The sequence below is a fragment of the Herpailurus yagouaroundi genome, unplaced genomic scaffold, assembly GCF_014898765.1.
Source record: "Herpailurus yagouaroundi ecotype Mexico unplaced genomic scaffold, PumYag 100, whole genome shotgun sequence".
Taxonomy (NCBI): Eukaryota; Metazoa; Chordata; class Mammalia; order Carnivora; family Felidae; genus Herpailurus; species Herpailurus yagouaroundi.
The window spans coordinates 40,343,046-40,355,687 of record NW_024412391.1 but is presented as its reverse complement, the minus strand read 5'-3'; the positions used below and the strand labels follow the sequence as shown (position 1 = coordinate 40,355,687).

Here is a 12,642-nt window from a genome sequence, read left to right as displayed (position 1 = left end):
ACACATGACTAATTTTACTTCAATTATATTTTGAGAAGAAAAGGATATGGAATATTCAGCAAAGGGAATTTGAGAGTAGGCATATTTCAAAACTGAACAAGGAAGAATGCCCAAATGTTGGGGATCATTGCTCTCCAATGACAAATTTCAGAGTCTTCTACATGTGCATCCAACTTTTTGACTAGTGTACTGACTGCTCAAAGGTTGGAAAAACAAACAGCCATTGTGTTTTGGCAGATCATACACTTTTGATATATTTTTTTAATTTAAATGTTTTTATTCTTGAGAGAAAGAAAAGGAGAGACAGAGGGTGACTGGGGAAGGGGCAGAGAAAGAGAGGGAGACACAGAATCCGAAGCAGGCTCCAGGCTCTTAGCTGTCAGCACAGAGCCCAATGTGGGGCTCAAACTCACAAACTGTGGGATGACCTGAGCCACCCAGGCGCAGCCCCCCTCCCCCACCTATGATATCAGCCGACCAATGCTGTTTCACAAAGGCTAGCACAACTCATGTTATGACTTCACTTTCTTTCTTACCACAAACACCGATGGGCACCTGGACTTCCTCCTCTTCCTTACTCTATCCCATCATCTGTGTCAAACTGTCTGGCTGAGAGTGAGATGCTAAAGATTTGGCACAGGATAGTGTGCAGATTTTCTTTCATTAGCCTTATCTGTCACTCCGAAGACTGAGTTCCTTGTTTAGTGATGTGAAATGTACCTGTTGCTGGCATTCCAGGAGTTCATGTCCGCCAGGTAAAGCCAAAGACTCAGCAGGCAGAGGTGAAATCTGAGTTCTGGTATTCCAAAAATTATTTCCTGGGTGATTCTGATGCCAGAAAAACTTAGGAATTCTGACCTACAAATCCAGGACTTGATGGGACTCTTGCAGAATTCTGATGGGGTCTTTCACACTTTTTTGGTTCTTTCTTTATACTTCAATGTAAGTCTCTGAACTGATTGGGTGCCTCTCCTCTTTCTAACGTTGAAAGGATCCTGGTTCTTTGCCATCTTCCTCTGAGAGTTCTCATTGCAAGACTGACTTTGTCAAATTCTGGAAAGAAATAAGGTCCCTGACTTGGCATTTTAGTGGTTCTTGCTACTTTGTAAGAGTCATCTCTGGCAACTGGCAGGTAAGCATGCAGGGGACCCTCTCAAGCATTCTCACCTTTCTGGTAGGAGAGGGCCTGACATAAGGTATAATGCAGTTTGTAAGGTTAGGTCTAGGTGTCTGCAAGGCCTTGGTGTCTGGCTTTCTCATTTATTTACCCTACCATTGGTATCTTGTTGATCAGTGGCTTTCCGACTTTTTTCGTGTGTGTGTGTGTGTATCTGAAGCAAAATTTCAGTTGAACTAATACATATACATATACATGAACTAATACATATACATAAACTAATACATTTTACTTTGTGTGAGGGACTCTTTTTCTACAAATAGAATTTGCTATATTTTAGATTTAACAGAATTGTATTTTATAATATACTAAAATTATATTGATTAAATGCACTAGGCTAAATTGGTATTGCAATGTGCTACTTGGATCTAACCTGCACTGTAAAAAATTGTTGTTCGTGTTGTTCAGATTTTGCAGGAGTCAATATGTTGATACCACGTTAATAATAGAAACAATAGCAGGTTTCATCAGCTGCCTGCTTGCTTTGAACCAGGAGGTGAGCTAGTACTTTTCCTAAATGATTGCATTTTATCTTTGCAACCCTATGACGTATATGTCATTTTTCTCACTTTATAGGTGAAAATCTGAACCTTAATGTCAGGTGTCATTGAGTGTGAAAGATTCATGCTGTTTTGCTTGTGATTCATGAAGTTCTTCTGTAATAAAAGCCAGAGCTTGTATCTCCAATCACATTCATGAGTCAAGAACATAATGAGTATGTGCACATAGAGACACAAAGAAGATTAAATATTGCCCCTGCTCTCAAGGAGTATACAATCTAGGCATATCTATAAGTTACAAAGCAATATGTGACTTAAATAAAATTTTGAGTATAGAAATATGTAGGCAGTGAAGATTTAGATGACAACTATGTGACCGAAACAAGAGAGATGTGACTTTGGAGCAGCATGATGCAACTACAGACTAGAGGGATCTGGAAGTCTTCACGTAGGAGGTGGCCTTAAAGGACATGTGAACTTGAGAAAGTGGAGACTATAAATGAGTCCATCTCAAACAGGTGGAGCAGTGCAAGACCCCAAAGCAGATGGACATACAAAAAACAGGCTCAACCTCAGGACCATTTTCCTGTAGTACAGAAGTTGTCTAACCTTGCTCCTCAGACATATCTGAGGAGTTGGAACACCAATGAGGATGTCTTGGTTCCTGGTCCTCCATTCTTGTCTTTACCAGGACCAGAAACATTTTTACATGTACACTAACTCCTAAGACATCATTTGAACAAAGCATATGGATGCTTTTTAAAAAGTGGGTGAAAACCATTGAAAAAGAAACTGGATATCTGGTTGGAAAAATGGACTGTGTATTCCACACACAAGGCCTTGGGTGCCAATTTAGGGACTATGGAATACTGACTGGGGGTGAGAGCCTCAGGACTGGTTTTGTCCACCTTTGTCCATTAGCACTGTGCCCATGGGCAAGTGACGTGTCTCTGTTGATTTGGTTTCCAAATAAAATAAGGGCCGTATGAATTATTACCTAATGCTGAAGTTCCTGGGACTAAAAAACGTGAACATGTAAAAAGTATTTTGTAAATTCTAATGTTCTATATGACATCATCAGTTCTCAGTTTTAATATGGAAGATTTAGATGAATAAAAAATGCATTTAACTGTTTATCAGATAGAAAATAAGAACCATGAAAGGCGTCACTCTGAGGGACTGGTGTGTTGGAGTAGTTGGGGAAGATCAATCTGGCATTGGGAAATGGGCTGGAAGGAGGAAGGTGGAACCAGGGTAATGAGCTTGGAGGCCAGTATGTTGGTCTAGGTGTGACGTGAGAAGAGAAAAGCAATAGAACTGGGAGATCAACCTGAAAGGCCAGTGGCAAGAAAGCGAAGGAACTATGAAAAATATTAAATATCATTTTTTTCCTACACATTGCAGCAGAGTTCTGGAAATGACTGGCAGGAGGGGTAGTGTTTTGGAGAGGGCTTCACTGTCCACATGTTGAGCTTTTGAGGACCATGGGATAACACTGAGGTATTTGGGGGCCTGAAGTACAGGTCTGGTGGTCCTCACATAGGGGGCACGGGAGGAGAAGTGGGATCCGCAAGACAAGACAGGTGCAGAGGGCTGGGTGCCCGGGAAATATGACAGAAGGAAGAAGAGCTTGTAATGGAGTAGAAGAAGAGTTACCAAAGTGTGAGGAGGCCCACAATAGCTGGAGAGGGCAGGGGTGGCCAGGGAGTGAGCAAGAGAAGGACTGAACAGTCACTGGATGTCAGCAACTTGTGTTACTTCTTCTAATCCTCCTTTTACCAGAAACCAAGAATCTGCAAAGTTGTGTCCCTCGCCTAAGCATGCAAAGCTAATGGACACAGCTGGACAAAGCTGGGCCCTCAGGCTTACACCCTCAGCAGATCTTGCACACCCCCTTCTATAATGCAATCTCTCGTCAAGAATTCCAACCTGCTATCCCAATTCTTTTCATCGGTGGTTTTTACACACTTTCATTTTTAAACATCAGTATGCTTTGTTCAAAGGATGCCAAAGTAGTTGGAGTAAATATTACAACACATGCAGTGTCGGTTGGATGGTAGAAGTGGAGGCAGGACTACAGCAGATCAAAGAGACAGGGTGCTAAAGAAGGTGTGACATTTTGTGTCCAGCGCGTATTGAAGAGCTTTGACTAGGAAGGAAAGAGAACGAGAGGCTAGGCGGGGCTTTAGGATGAAGAAGGGTATTTTGTTGTTGTTGTTCTATTAGGGTTCTCCAATTTGGGAAGGAAATCTTACATACCTAGCTGAGTCTCTGCCTAAGTTAGAACATGGCATTACACACTTCGTATGAAAGGGCAGGGTAGAGACCCTCCCCTTCCATCCCCTAGTATATAACTACTCAAAAGAAGAATTTGAACCTTGTCCTAATTTGGGAGCCTGCATTAAGAAACAGGGTTCCTGTTGGAGAGGGGGATACCTACAAATAGAGAAAGTATCAGATGCAGTGAGGCCAACTGAGAAACAGAGCCTGAGGGGAAACAGGCTGCAGTGGCTTTGAGGACAGCACAAGGTTATGCTTGATCTCCTGTCTGGGGAGGCAGAGCATCCTGGGACCAGATGCCACAGGGCTGAGGGGTTAAAGCAGGAGACCCTCATCAGGAGCCTGAGCACCCTGCCTTCCCTTCAAAATGAGAACATGTTTTCTCTTATACGTCAGAGACACACAGGCAGGTGATGAGAGACAGAAAGTGGTTCCAAGGGAGAGTGCAAATCCCCAAACGACATTAGATGGGAGTCATAGGTGGGCTGCTGGGGTAGAACACCAACCACGTGACACTGCATTGGAGGCGGAAGCAGCACAGCAACCTGGGGGAACAGGAAACCCTCTCCTTCCATGTCTTCAAGACAGCGAGAGGCCCGAGGCCATCCATTTTGCAGGCGGTAAGGAGGACTGGACTTAAGAATGAACCTACTTAGGGGCACCTGGGTGGCCCAGTCGGTTAAGTGTTCGACTTCAGCTCAGGTCATGATCTCGTGATCCATGGGTTCGAACCCTGCATCGGGCTCTGTGCTGACAGCTTGGAGCCTAGGGCCTGCTTCAGATTCTGTGTCTCCCTCTCTCCCTGCCCCTCCCCTGCTCGCTCGCTTGCACGCTCTCTCTCTCTCTCTCTCAAAAATAAATAAACATTAAAAAAATAAAAAAAAGAATGAACCTACTTAGATTCCACAAGCTTGGGGAGCCTAGGAGGCCATGTGGTAACACAGATGTGTGCAATCTAATGGAAAGAGACAGTAGAAACAGAAACCAGAATACTTGGGTAAAGTGTATGATCTCAGAGAGGAGAAGAAGGAATTGGTAGACAGCAGAGTTATAGGCACAAGTCCTGGAAAGAGGGAAACGAACCTGGCCACTCACGGCTGGGGAGGGAAAATGTATGTAAAGATGGGGCTCATGATATTTAAAAAAATAAGCTAAGACAATCTCTTGTCTGATAGACTGAACCTGGGTAAGTCTAGTGATGCCATGCAAAAATCTGTCATGTTAGAGGCCGGGGCAGTGTGGTGTGGGGAGGAAGAGGCCAGTGTGGTTCAGGACAACCCCGTGAGGGTATTGATGAGGAATGGATTGGCTGTAGCAATGGTCCAGCTGAAGTTTGAAGTGCAGTGTGTCCCATGAGCACCCAGAAGGAAGGCATGTTTTGCAACGACATATGCCTCCTGAACTGTCAGGAGGATTTTGAAAACAATTAAAAATCTTATTGAGCACCATGACGTGCAAGGCAGAGTGCTGAGGCGGTCCACACAGTGTATGCGATGAGGTCCAACCTCTTGAGGATTGAGAATCCAGAAAGGGAGGCATGGCAGAGATTGCTAAGTGCCTAATCAGCATCCATCTTCTTTCTTACTTGCAGGTGGCAATACGCTCTGATAAAAAGGATAGATTTTCCAGCTTCTCTTAAATCTAGAGGTGAGATTTAAATATCAGTGAGATATTAAGTAGAAGCCATTGGGTGGGACTTCCACAAATATTTCTAGAAGGGTCTGGTGAGGTGGGTGGGACACCCTTTTGCCATCTCCTTTCCTTCTTAGTTGGAATGAGGACACAATGGTTAGAACCCCAATAGCCATGTGGGGCCATAAGGCGAATCTGAGAATGGAAGCACCACACTAAGGTTCACGGAGTGGAAAGGTAGGAGCCAAGGCCTCTGGTGCCCCTGGACAGCCATTTAAGTTCTAACCTACCTACTACTTCTTCCATATAAAGGTAAATACATCTTTGTTTTGTCGAGAAAGGACAGGAGATACAGGAGAAAGGACACACATTGTAGAAATACAAGATTTATAATATAAAAGATAAATATAATATTCACATAATTCAACTTGAAAGAAGCCTTTCAATATGGAAGGCAATAGTTATTTAAAACATTCAGAAAACAGAAAAGGCTTTTCATCCTTTCGTGTTGGCAGATGAGGAAAGCAGGTCAGAAAGAAAGCAAGGAACTAAGGTATCCTGACCTCCATATTGGATGTTGTATCCTGTCTCACTGAGGCTGCAATAAGAGGTTAGTGGTGAAGCAAAATTTTGATCCAAATCTGACTCCAAGACTTCCTGACCCTAAAGTGCACTGTCTATGCTATACCATTCCCCCTTCCATGGGAGTAATACCTTAAAAGGTAAGATTTTGCAATGCATGGCATCTGTGATGTTGGTGTATGAATGAACAAGTCATAATTTCTCAGGATTGAGGTGCATAGGGAATTGCTGACAAAGACAGTGACCTTTTGATCTTGGTTAGTGTAAAGGGGACCAGCTGGGTGGCTCCCATACTGGAGGTCATTGGTGGGACGGGAAGCATGAATAAGCCACAGAGATCAGTCTCCCACACACAACTCACATACACCATGGCATCCCAGATTCCTACTGGCAACAGAGCACGCATCAGATTTGTGCACCCAAACCATAGAAGAAATTTCACAATCTCTGGGGTCTGTGCCGGAAAACCCCGTGCTTTTGCTTGAGTTTATTTCCAACTGAGCCCTGACATAAGACACTTCTTCTGAACATTTGCTTCTTCCCCAGACATTCAGCCAGCTGCGTTTTCCTCAGCATTCCATATTGCCAGAGGGAGAGGGGAGAATGCATCTCCTGTTGTAGTCTCTAGCTCCAACATGAATTTGTGACCCTGGAAAGACTGTGGTCAAAGCCTGTCTGGACCAACAAGACACTGAGCCCGTGCGATGTTGTTTGAAGTGGGTCACCTTGGAACAAGGTGGGGGAGACCTCACTTATAATGTCAGTGACTAAACAGAAATGCCTTACTTTTTTTTTTTTTTTTTTAAGTCAGATCCTTCTAGTTTCTGATGCTTCCTCACTTTCTTGCTCTTTGCTCAGACGGGGTGAGCAGTGATCAGACTCTTGGGGTCTGAGGGGCCTTGAAGAGGCCTGGCAATCCTGGACACGGTCCCAGAGAGGGCAGGTTTTGTGCGTGTCTGCCAGAAAGCCAGGGCGAGTCGCTCCAGTGTCCAGACAGGGAACTGACGGCTCACTACCCCGGGCAAACGTCTCTCCACCCCTAGAGGGCACACTTCCTCCTCTTTCCCTGACTTCTTTGCCCTCGTGGGAAAGGAATGAACAGGTGCTGTCACAACCACTTAAAAGGGCGCGTGCATCACCCGCCGAATCCCACGCCAGCAGCTGCTTGGACCCCTTTGCCTTTCGGAGCGCGGCTGCAGTGCGCTCTAACGCGGGGGGAGCTGGAGAGCTGTTGCCCCTGGAGAATGGGTCGCAGGCCTCTCGGCCTTGACTCTAGAAGTCCCGCAGGCATGGGAAGGCAGGACAGGGACAGATATCAGCGGAGTTTGAGCAAACTGGAGCCGCCACCTCGGCTACCTCCACTGCAGCAGCCCGAGCGGGAGAATGGGCGTCGCCCTTTCCAGCCTCTCGGGTCCTGGCCCCAAAAGGTCCCCTCCTCCCCGCTTCGGGACAGGGTATCTGGGCAGGCCGGCTCCCCATGCCCGGCAGCCCCTTTCCGGGAGGGCAGGGTCAGCTCGGTAGCCGCTAGCTGGGCGCGGCCCCCGGTCCCAAGGGCGCCCACTGTGGGCGGGCCACGGGCGGTGCAGCCTGTGACCCTGTGCACCGGTGACAACCGCGGGGGCACGAAGCCGGCTCCAGCCCCCCCACGCGCCGCCCTCCGGGAGCCGTCGGGCCTGCGCCGGCTCAGGCAGTATCTGCGGGGCGCACGAGTGAGTAGCGCCGGCCGGCGGTGAGCGCGGACCTCTTGCCAAGGCCCACCCAGACCCGCTCAGTCCCGCCACCGCGGGACACATTTCTGCCACCCTCGCAGACCTTCGCAGCTGTCCCCCTCCTCCCCCTGGGGGGGTGGGCAAACCGGCTCAAGAGGGCATCTGGAGGGAGGTCACTGTCACCTTGGCTTTTATCCTAGGAGGGACTCAGTTCTGCCTAAGAGGCTGAGCTCCCCAGGCGCTATTCAAGTGGGTTTTTGGTGGCCTTTTGTCAGGAAACTTTTAATCACACAGAATTTAGCCTCTAATCGGCCAGACTTATTTAAACCGCGCAGAGTAAAACCTTCCATTTTTAACATCCACTCTTGGTGTTTGCTGGAAATTTGCCACCGAATTTCGGCTGGAGCTGAAGGTTACCAGGATTTATCATTGTTTCCCCAGGATGTTTAACCCTCGTGCGCTCCTCTTCTTTCATTTAAGATACTCAAAAAAAAAAAAAAAAAAAAAAAAAATTCTTGTAAGCGCTTTGGCCATTTTGTTTAAGAAATTTGTTTTATCTCGTACGGTTTTGAAATAAAGAAATGTTTCTGCAATGGGGAGGAGGGAGTGTCAGAGACAGAAAGCAGCTGTGTACCAGGAAATAATAAGTATCATGCAAAAATATCACAGCTAGTGGATGTCCTTTAGGAGTGTAAATATCTATGTTTAATTGCTTTAAAAATGTGGGGTGGAAAAACACAATTATACATTGTGATAACAAACCTGTACAGATAATTTTTGAACAATACAAAACAAGAGCTGAAAAATTTTTCTTTACGATTGAAATAATTGTTCCCAAATCATGACACCGTCCACCCAAATATCATGTTGCCCCCTCTGCAGAACTTGAAGAGGAATAGTTACCAATTGAATGCATTTAGATTCATCCTTAATAAAAAGAAAATTGCATAGCTTTTTATATTGTTGCACATCCTCAAATGCATCTTCCAATATCAATGTCACCTTAGTCTTATTCTCAATATTTTAAATTTTCAATTTTCAGAGATACATAATATATAATTGCTAGTAATTATAAACACATCATTTTATTCATCTGATTTTAATAACATGCATTTTTATAATTACTGTACAACTGAAATAGACATTGAGTTATGCTGTGTGCGTGTCTTTATTCAACAGTATATTTTTAGACACCTTGTTCAAACAAATTAAGTGAATTTAAAAGAAAATAAAACATGAAAAAAAAATCCTTCCAGTAGAAACAGAATCACAGTGCTTCACAGACAAAAGGAAAGGAAAAGAAGTTCTCATACGAAAAGAGATTTATTATTACATAGAAAATTCTCACAATAGTTGAAACACACTTCAGAAACTAGTAAACACCTTAGATAGAGTTGTGCCAATTATTCAGCCCACAAGCATCTGCTTTGTCTTAATTAGACGGGGGAGGTGAATGACCACTGTTTATTTTCATTTTCCTCATTAATTATGAAAAACTGCATTTAATTCATCTTGCATGGTGAGAGATTGGCTGCGCAGATGTAAGTCGTAAGGGAAGTGACTGTCGGTGGGCAACCTGAACATGGCACCCTGCCCAAGGGGACCCCTGGGTGGCACTGCACAGTAATGCATGCCGTAATTGTAATTTTTGCCATAGTCCAAGGTTTCTTCTTGCTTCAGGGAAAATATCCCATTATAGTTAATTGGGGGAGGACTTAAGGGACCTTCAAACTGAGGGCTGGCACACTCAGGGGAAGTGCTTTCATAGAAGGATTCATACGCACTGCAATAATTGTAGGGTTTCATGGACTTGGAATTATCAAGAGTTCCATGCCCTGGGGGAGTGGTGAGCTCAGGGCTGTGGTAGGGCGGGTAGAAGGTAGAGTAGGGTGACCTTGTGTGGTGCGCAGCCTCCCCACCCTGACCCATCAGGAAACTCCTGGCGTTGAGCTGCAAGCAGCCTGCCACCAAGTTTGTAGTCGGCTGGGAAAGACCTTTGCATAAGTTTTGGACGAACGTGAGCAGATCAGGTCTCTTGCCGATTCTCAGGATTTCAGAAAGTGCCCAGATGTAGTTTTTGGCCAGTCGTAAAGTTTCTATTTTGGACAGTTTTTGGGTTTTGGAGTAACAGGGGACCACTTTTCTTAAATTGTCCAGAGCGTCGTTGAGGCCATGCATCCTGTTTCTCTCCCGCGCATTAGCTTCCTGTCTCCTGAACTTGACCCTCTCCAGTCGGAGCTTGGTCGTCTTTTTTTTCCTAAGACCCCTCCTTCTGGGCAAGCCATTTTCATCTTCCTCTTCCCTGTCTTCCTCCTCTTCTTCCTTCTCGGTTTCTTCTCCAGGGGCCCTTTTGATGCTCTTTCCTCGAAGGACAATCTGTTTGGAAAAGCTTTCTGGTTTCTTAATTTGCTTCTGGTCCTCACATTCTCTAGAAAACTTTCTGCACATCTGGGATTCTGGCATTACAACAGACTCATCAAACGGTAGTGTTAACATGGTTCTCTAATCTTAAATTACCTGAAAAAATGCCAGCACAATATTTAAAGTGTTTTCATTTTTAAAGTTTATACACTTAAAGCATATTTAATGACTTAATCATAAGAATACAAAAAATGAAAAACGTGAAAAAGTCTGATTCGGGGACCAATTTTTTACATTAACTATAATTTTTGAGTTTGTGCAGACTCGTAATTATAAAAACTACATGGACACATGCGAGAGGATCAATTTATACAGGGAAATTATCAAAAGAAAACAAAACAAGAAGCATTTATTACATTGCCACCACCATCTCCATCTTCCTTTGATTTTGAACTATTTTTAATGCACAAAAAGGACCTTTGAATTCCAGCAAATGCAAAACATGATATAGCAATGCAGAATTTCATTAATTCCAATTCCCCTGAGTACAAAATGCAAAGAGACACCAGTTTTTAAAATGAAAAAGTATTACCTCTCCGTTAGCTGACAAATTTGTGAGGTGTTTCTTTTTTTCGAAAAAGAAATAAGCCTTAACTTTATTTGCTGTATTATGTAACTGCAAATTTAGATAAGTGGCTGTTGACATTTACGAATTTAAAGGAAAGATTAATCAGAGCCAATTTTTAAACTGATTTCTTTCTGATCACTGAAGAAATATATGTAAAAGAGCACTGTTTTCCCAGCCTTCACAAAAAAAAGGGGGGCTGGGGGGCCAGGCTAATTTGGAATAAACTCCATAAATACATTTTAAAAGACAAGAATCACTGGCATTTTTTTTTAAATCAAAGAAAATGTTAAAACTGCTTTTACATTTAAATTTTTTCCAAATGTAATCGTCTGTTTACTGCTGTTCAAATCACCCTGGACAAAAAACCACTCTCGTAGTGTTTTTGTTCTGCGAGCCACAGAAGTCTCCCTCTAGCTAATATCTGACAGGAACGGTCCAAGGATTCTGACTGCAATTGTGCACGTGTGTACAGAATCCCGAATGAAAGGGGAAAATAATTTGTGTTTCAAATACAATTTTGGCTTTCGTTTGGTGAAGTAGCAAGTATTTTCATCTAAAGTCTTCAAACAAATAGGCACGTTAAAACAGACTTTCGAATGTAACAATCTCCAGCCCCCTCAACACACACACACACACACACACACACACACACACACACACACAAACTCTTAGCAATGTCCACATACTTGCAGTGTTACATAATAGCAGTGAAAGTATGTGACAGTTACATCATAAGAATGAAATCTGATAAGAAGTTATAGATGGCAAAGAGCATGTAAATACTATAAGACAGTGACACTGTATCTTTAAATACTTGCATGCAAAGCCAGCATCAATTGAAGTATATCTTTATTTATATTACCTTAGGTTTTAACTTCATTCAATAATCGGTTTTCATTTTGTATCTTCCAAATCTTTTCAGGCTGAGTGTCGCATCGTCTCCTGGAGTCTCTAGATCTGTGTATATCTGCACTATCTCATTGATCTCTAAAAAGTGACATTGATGCCAACTGCCAGAGCTGGTACCCATGCCATCTGCTAGTGACGTCACAGGGCAGAGAGAACCATGTGATCCTCTCTCTTGGGACCTTCATTCTGCACTGATCATCTGGCATCCCTGTAAGTGGGTACCAGCATTCATGCATCAACACAGAAGGTTAGACTGATAGGGAAAAAATCTGCACCAGCATTTCACATACAGTAGGTGCGTTTCTCTCCTAGAGCTGCTTCAGCTTCACTGGCAGTCTGTAGAAATAGCTGTGTTAGTGTTCAGTTTCGCCCTGCCAACGGTGCAACTGTTAGGTAGTCGTTAATATTCCATTCATTTACAAGGTGGGCTTTTGTGTGAGCGAGAGGTTTTTGTTGTTGTTGTTGTTGACGTTTAGTAAAGATCACCATCCCATTCGTGCACCTGGCTACCCAGGGAAAGAACACTGGGGAAAAGGAGCCGAAATCAGGAAAATGGTCTTGAGGTGCTTAACCAAACTAAGATTTGTGTAAGCGAACAGGGATCAACAAAGGTCCCCTTATTTCCTTGTTTTGTTTCATGGCGTGTAACTTATGGGCGTGTGTCTGTGTGTTCTCTTATTAACATGTACGACTTCTGTGCTTCTTAGGAATTTGGAATAAAAGAACAGTTTCTCCATCTGGGGTCTGTGAAAGACATCCTCAGACGCTCCCCTTTCTACACTTGCTGGTGTCTTTCAACAACTTTTCGGAGAGCTTCTTTATCTGTATCAAGGCAGAGACGTCTTCAAGTGCACCGTGAAAGAT

General features: G+C 43.9%; 1 protein-coding gene across 2 annotated transcripts; it reads right to left on the bottom strand.

Annotated features, from left to right (window-relative positions):
- Positions 1-8,562: 8,562 nt before the first annotated feature.
- Positions 8,563-11,869, bottom strand: NEUROD6 (neuronal differentiation 6). 2 transcript variants are annotated; one of them, XM_040472318.1, is made up of 2 exons: positions 11,732-11,869; positions 8,563-10,256 (listed from the first exon to the last, which is right to left on the bottom strand). In XM_040472318.1, exons 1-2 carry the CDS (start codon positions 11,747-11,749, stop codon positions 9,363-9,365), a joined length of 912 nt encoding a protein of 303 aa, XP_040328252.1. In that variant the 5' UTR covers positions 11,750-11,869; the 3' UTR covers positions 8,563-9,362. The 2 variants fall into 2 exon arrangements, with proteins under 2 accessions (XP_040328252.1, XP_040328251.1); XM_040472317.1 differs by having other exon boundaries at positions 8,563-10,397; positions 11,732-11,854.
- Positions 11,870-12,642: the final 773 nt, after the last annotated feature.

Coding starts and splice junctions, on each gene's coding strand:
- NEUROD6 (XM_040472317.1), bottom strand. CDS start 10,376: ATGTTAACACTACCGTTTGATGAGTCTGTTGTAATGCCAGAATCCCAG.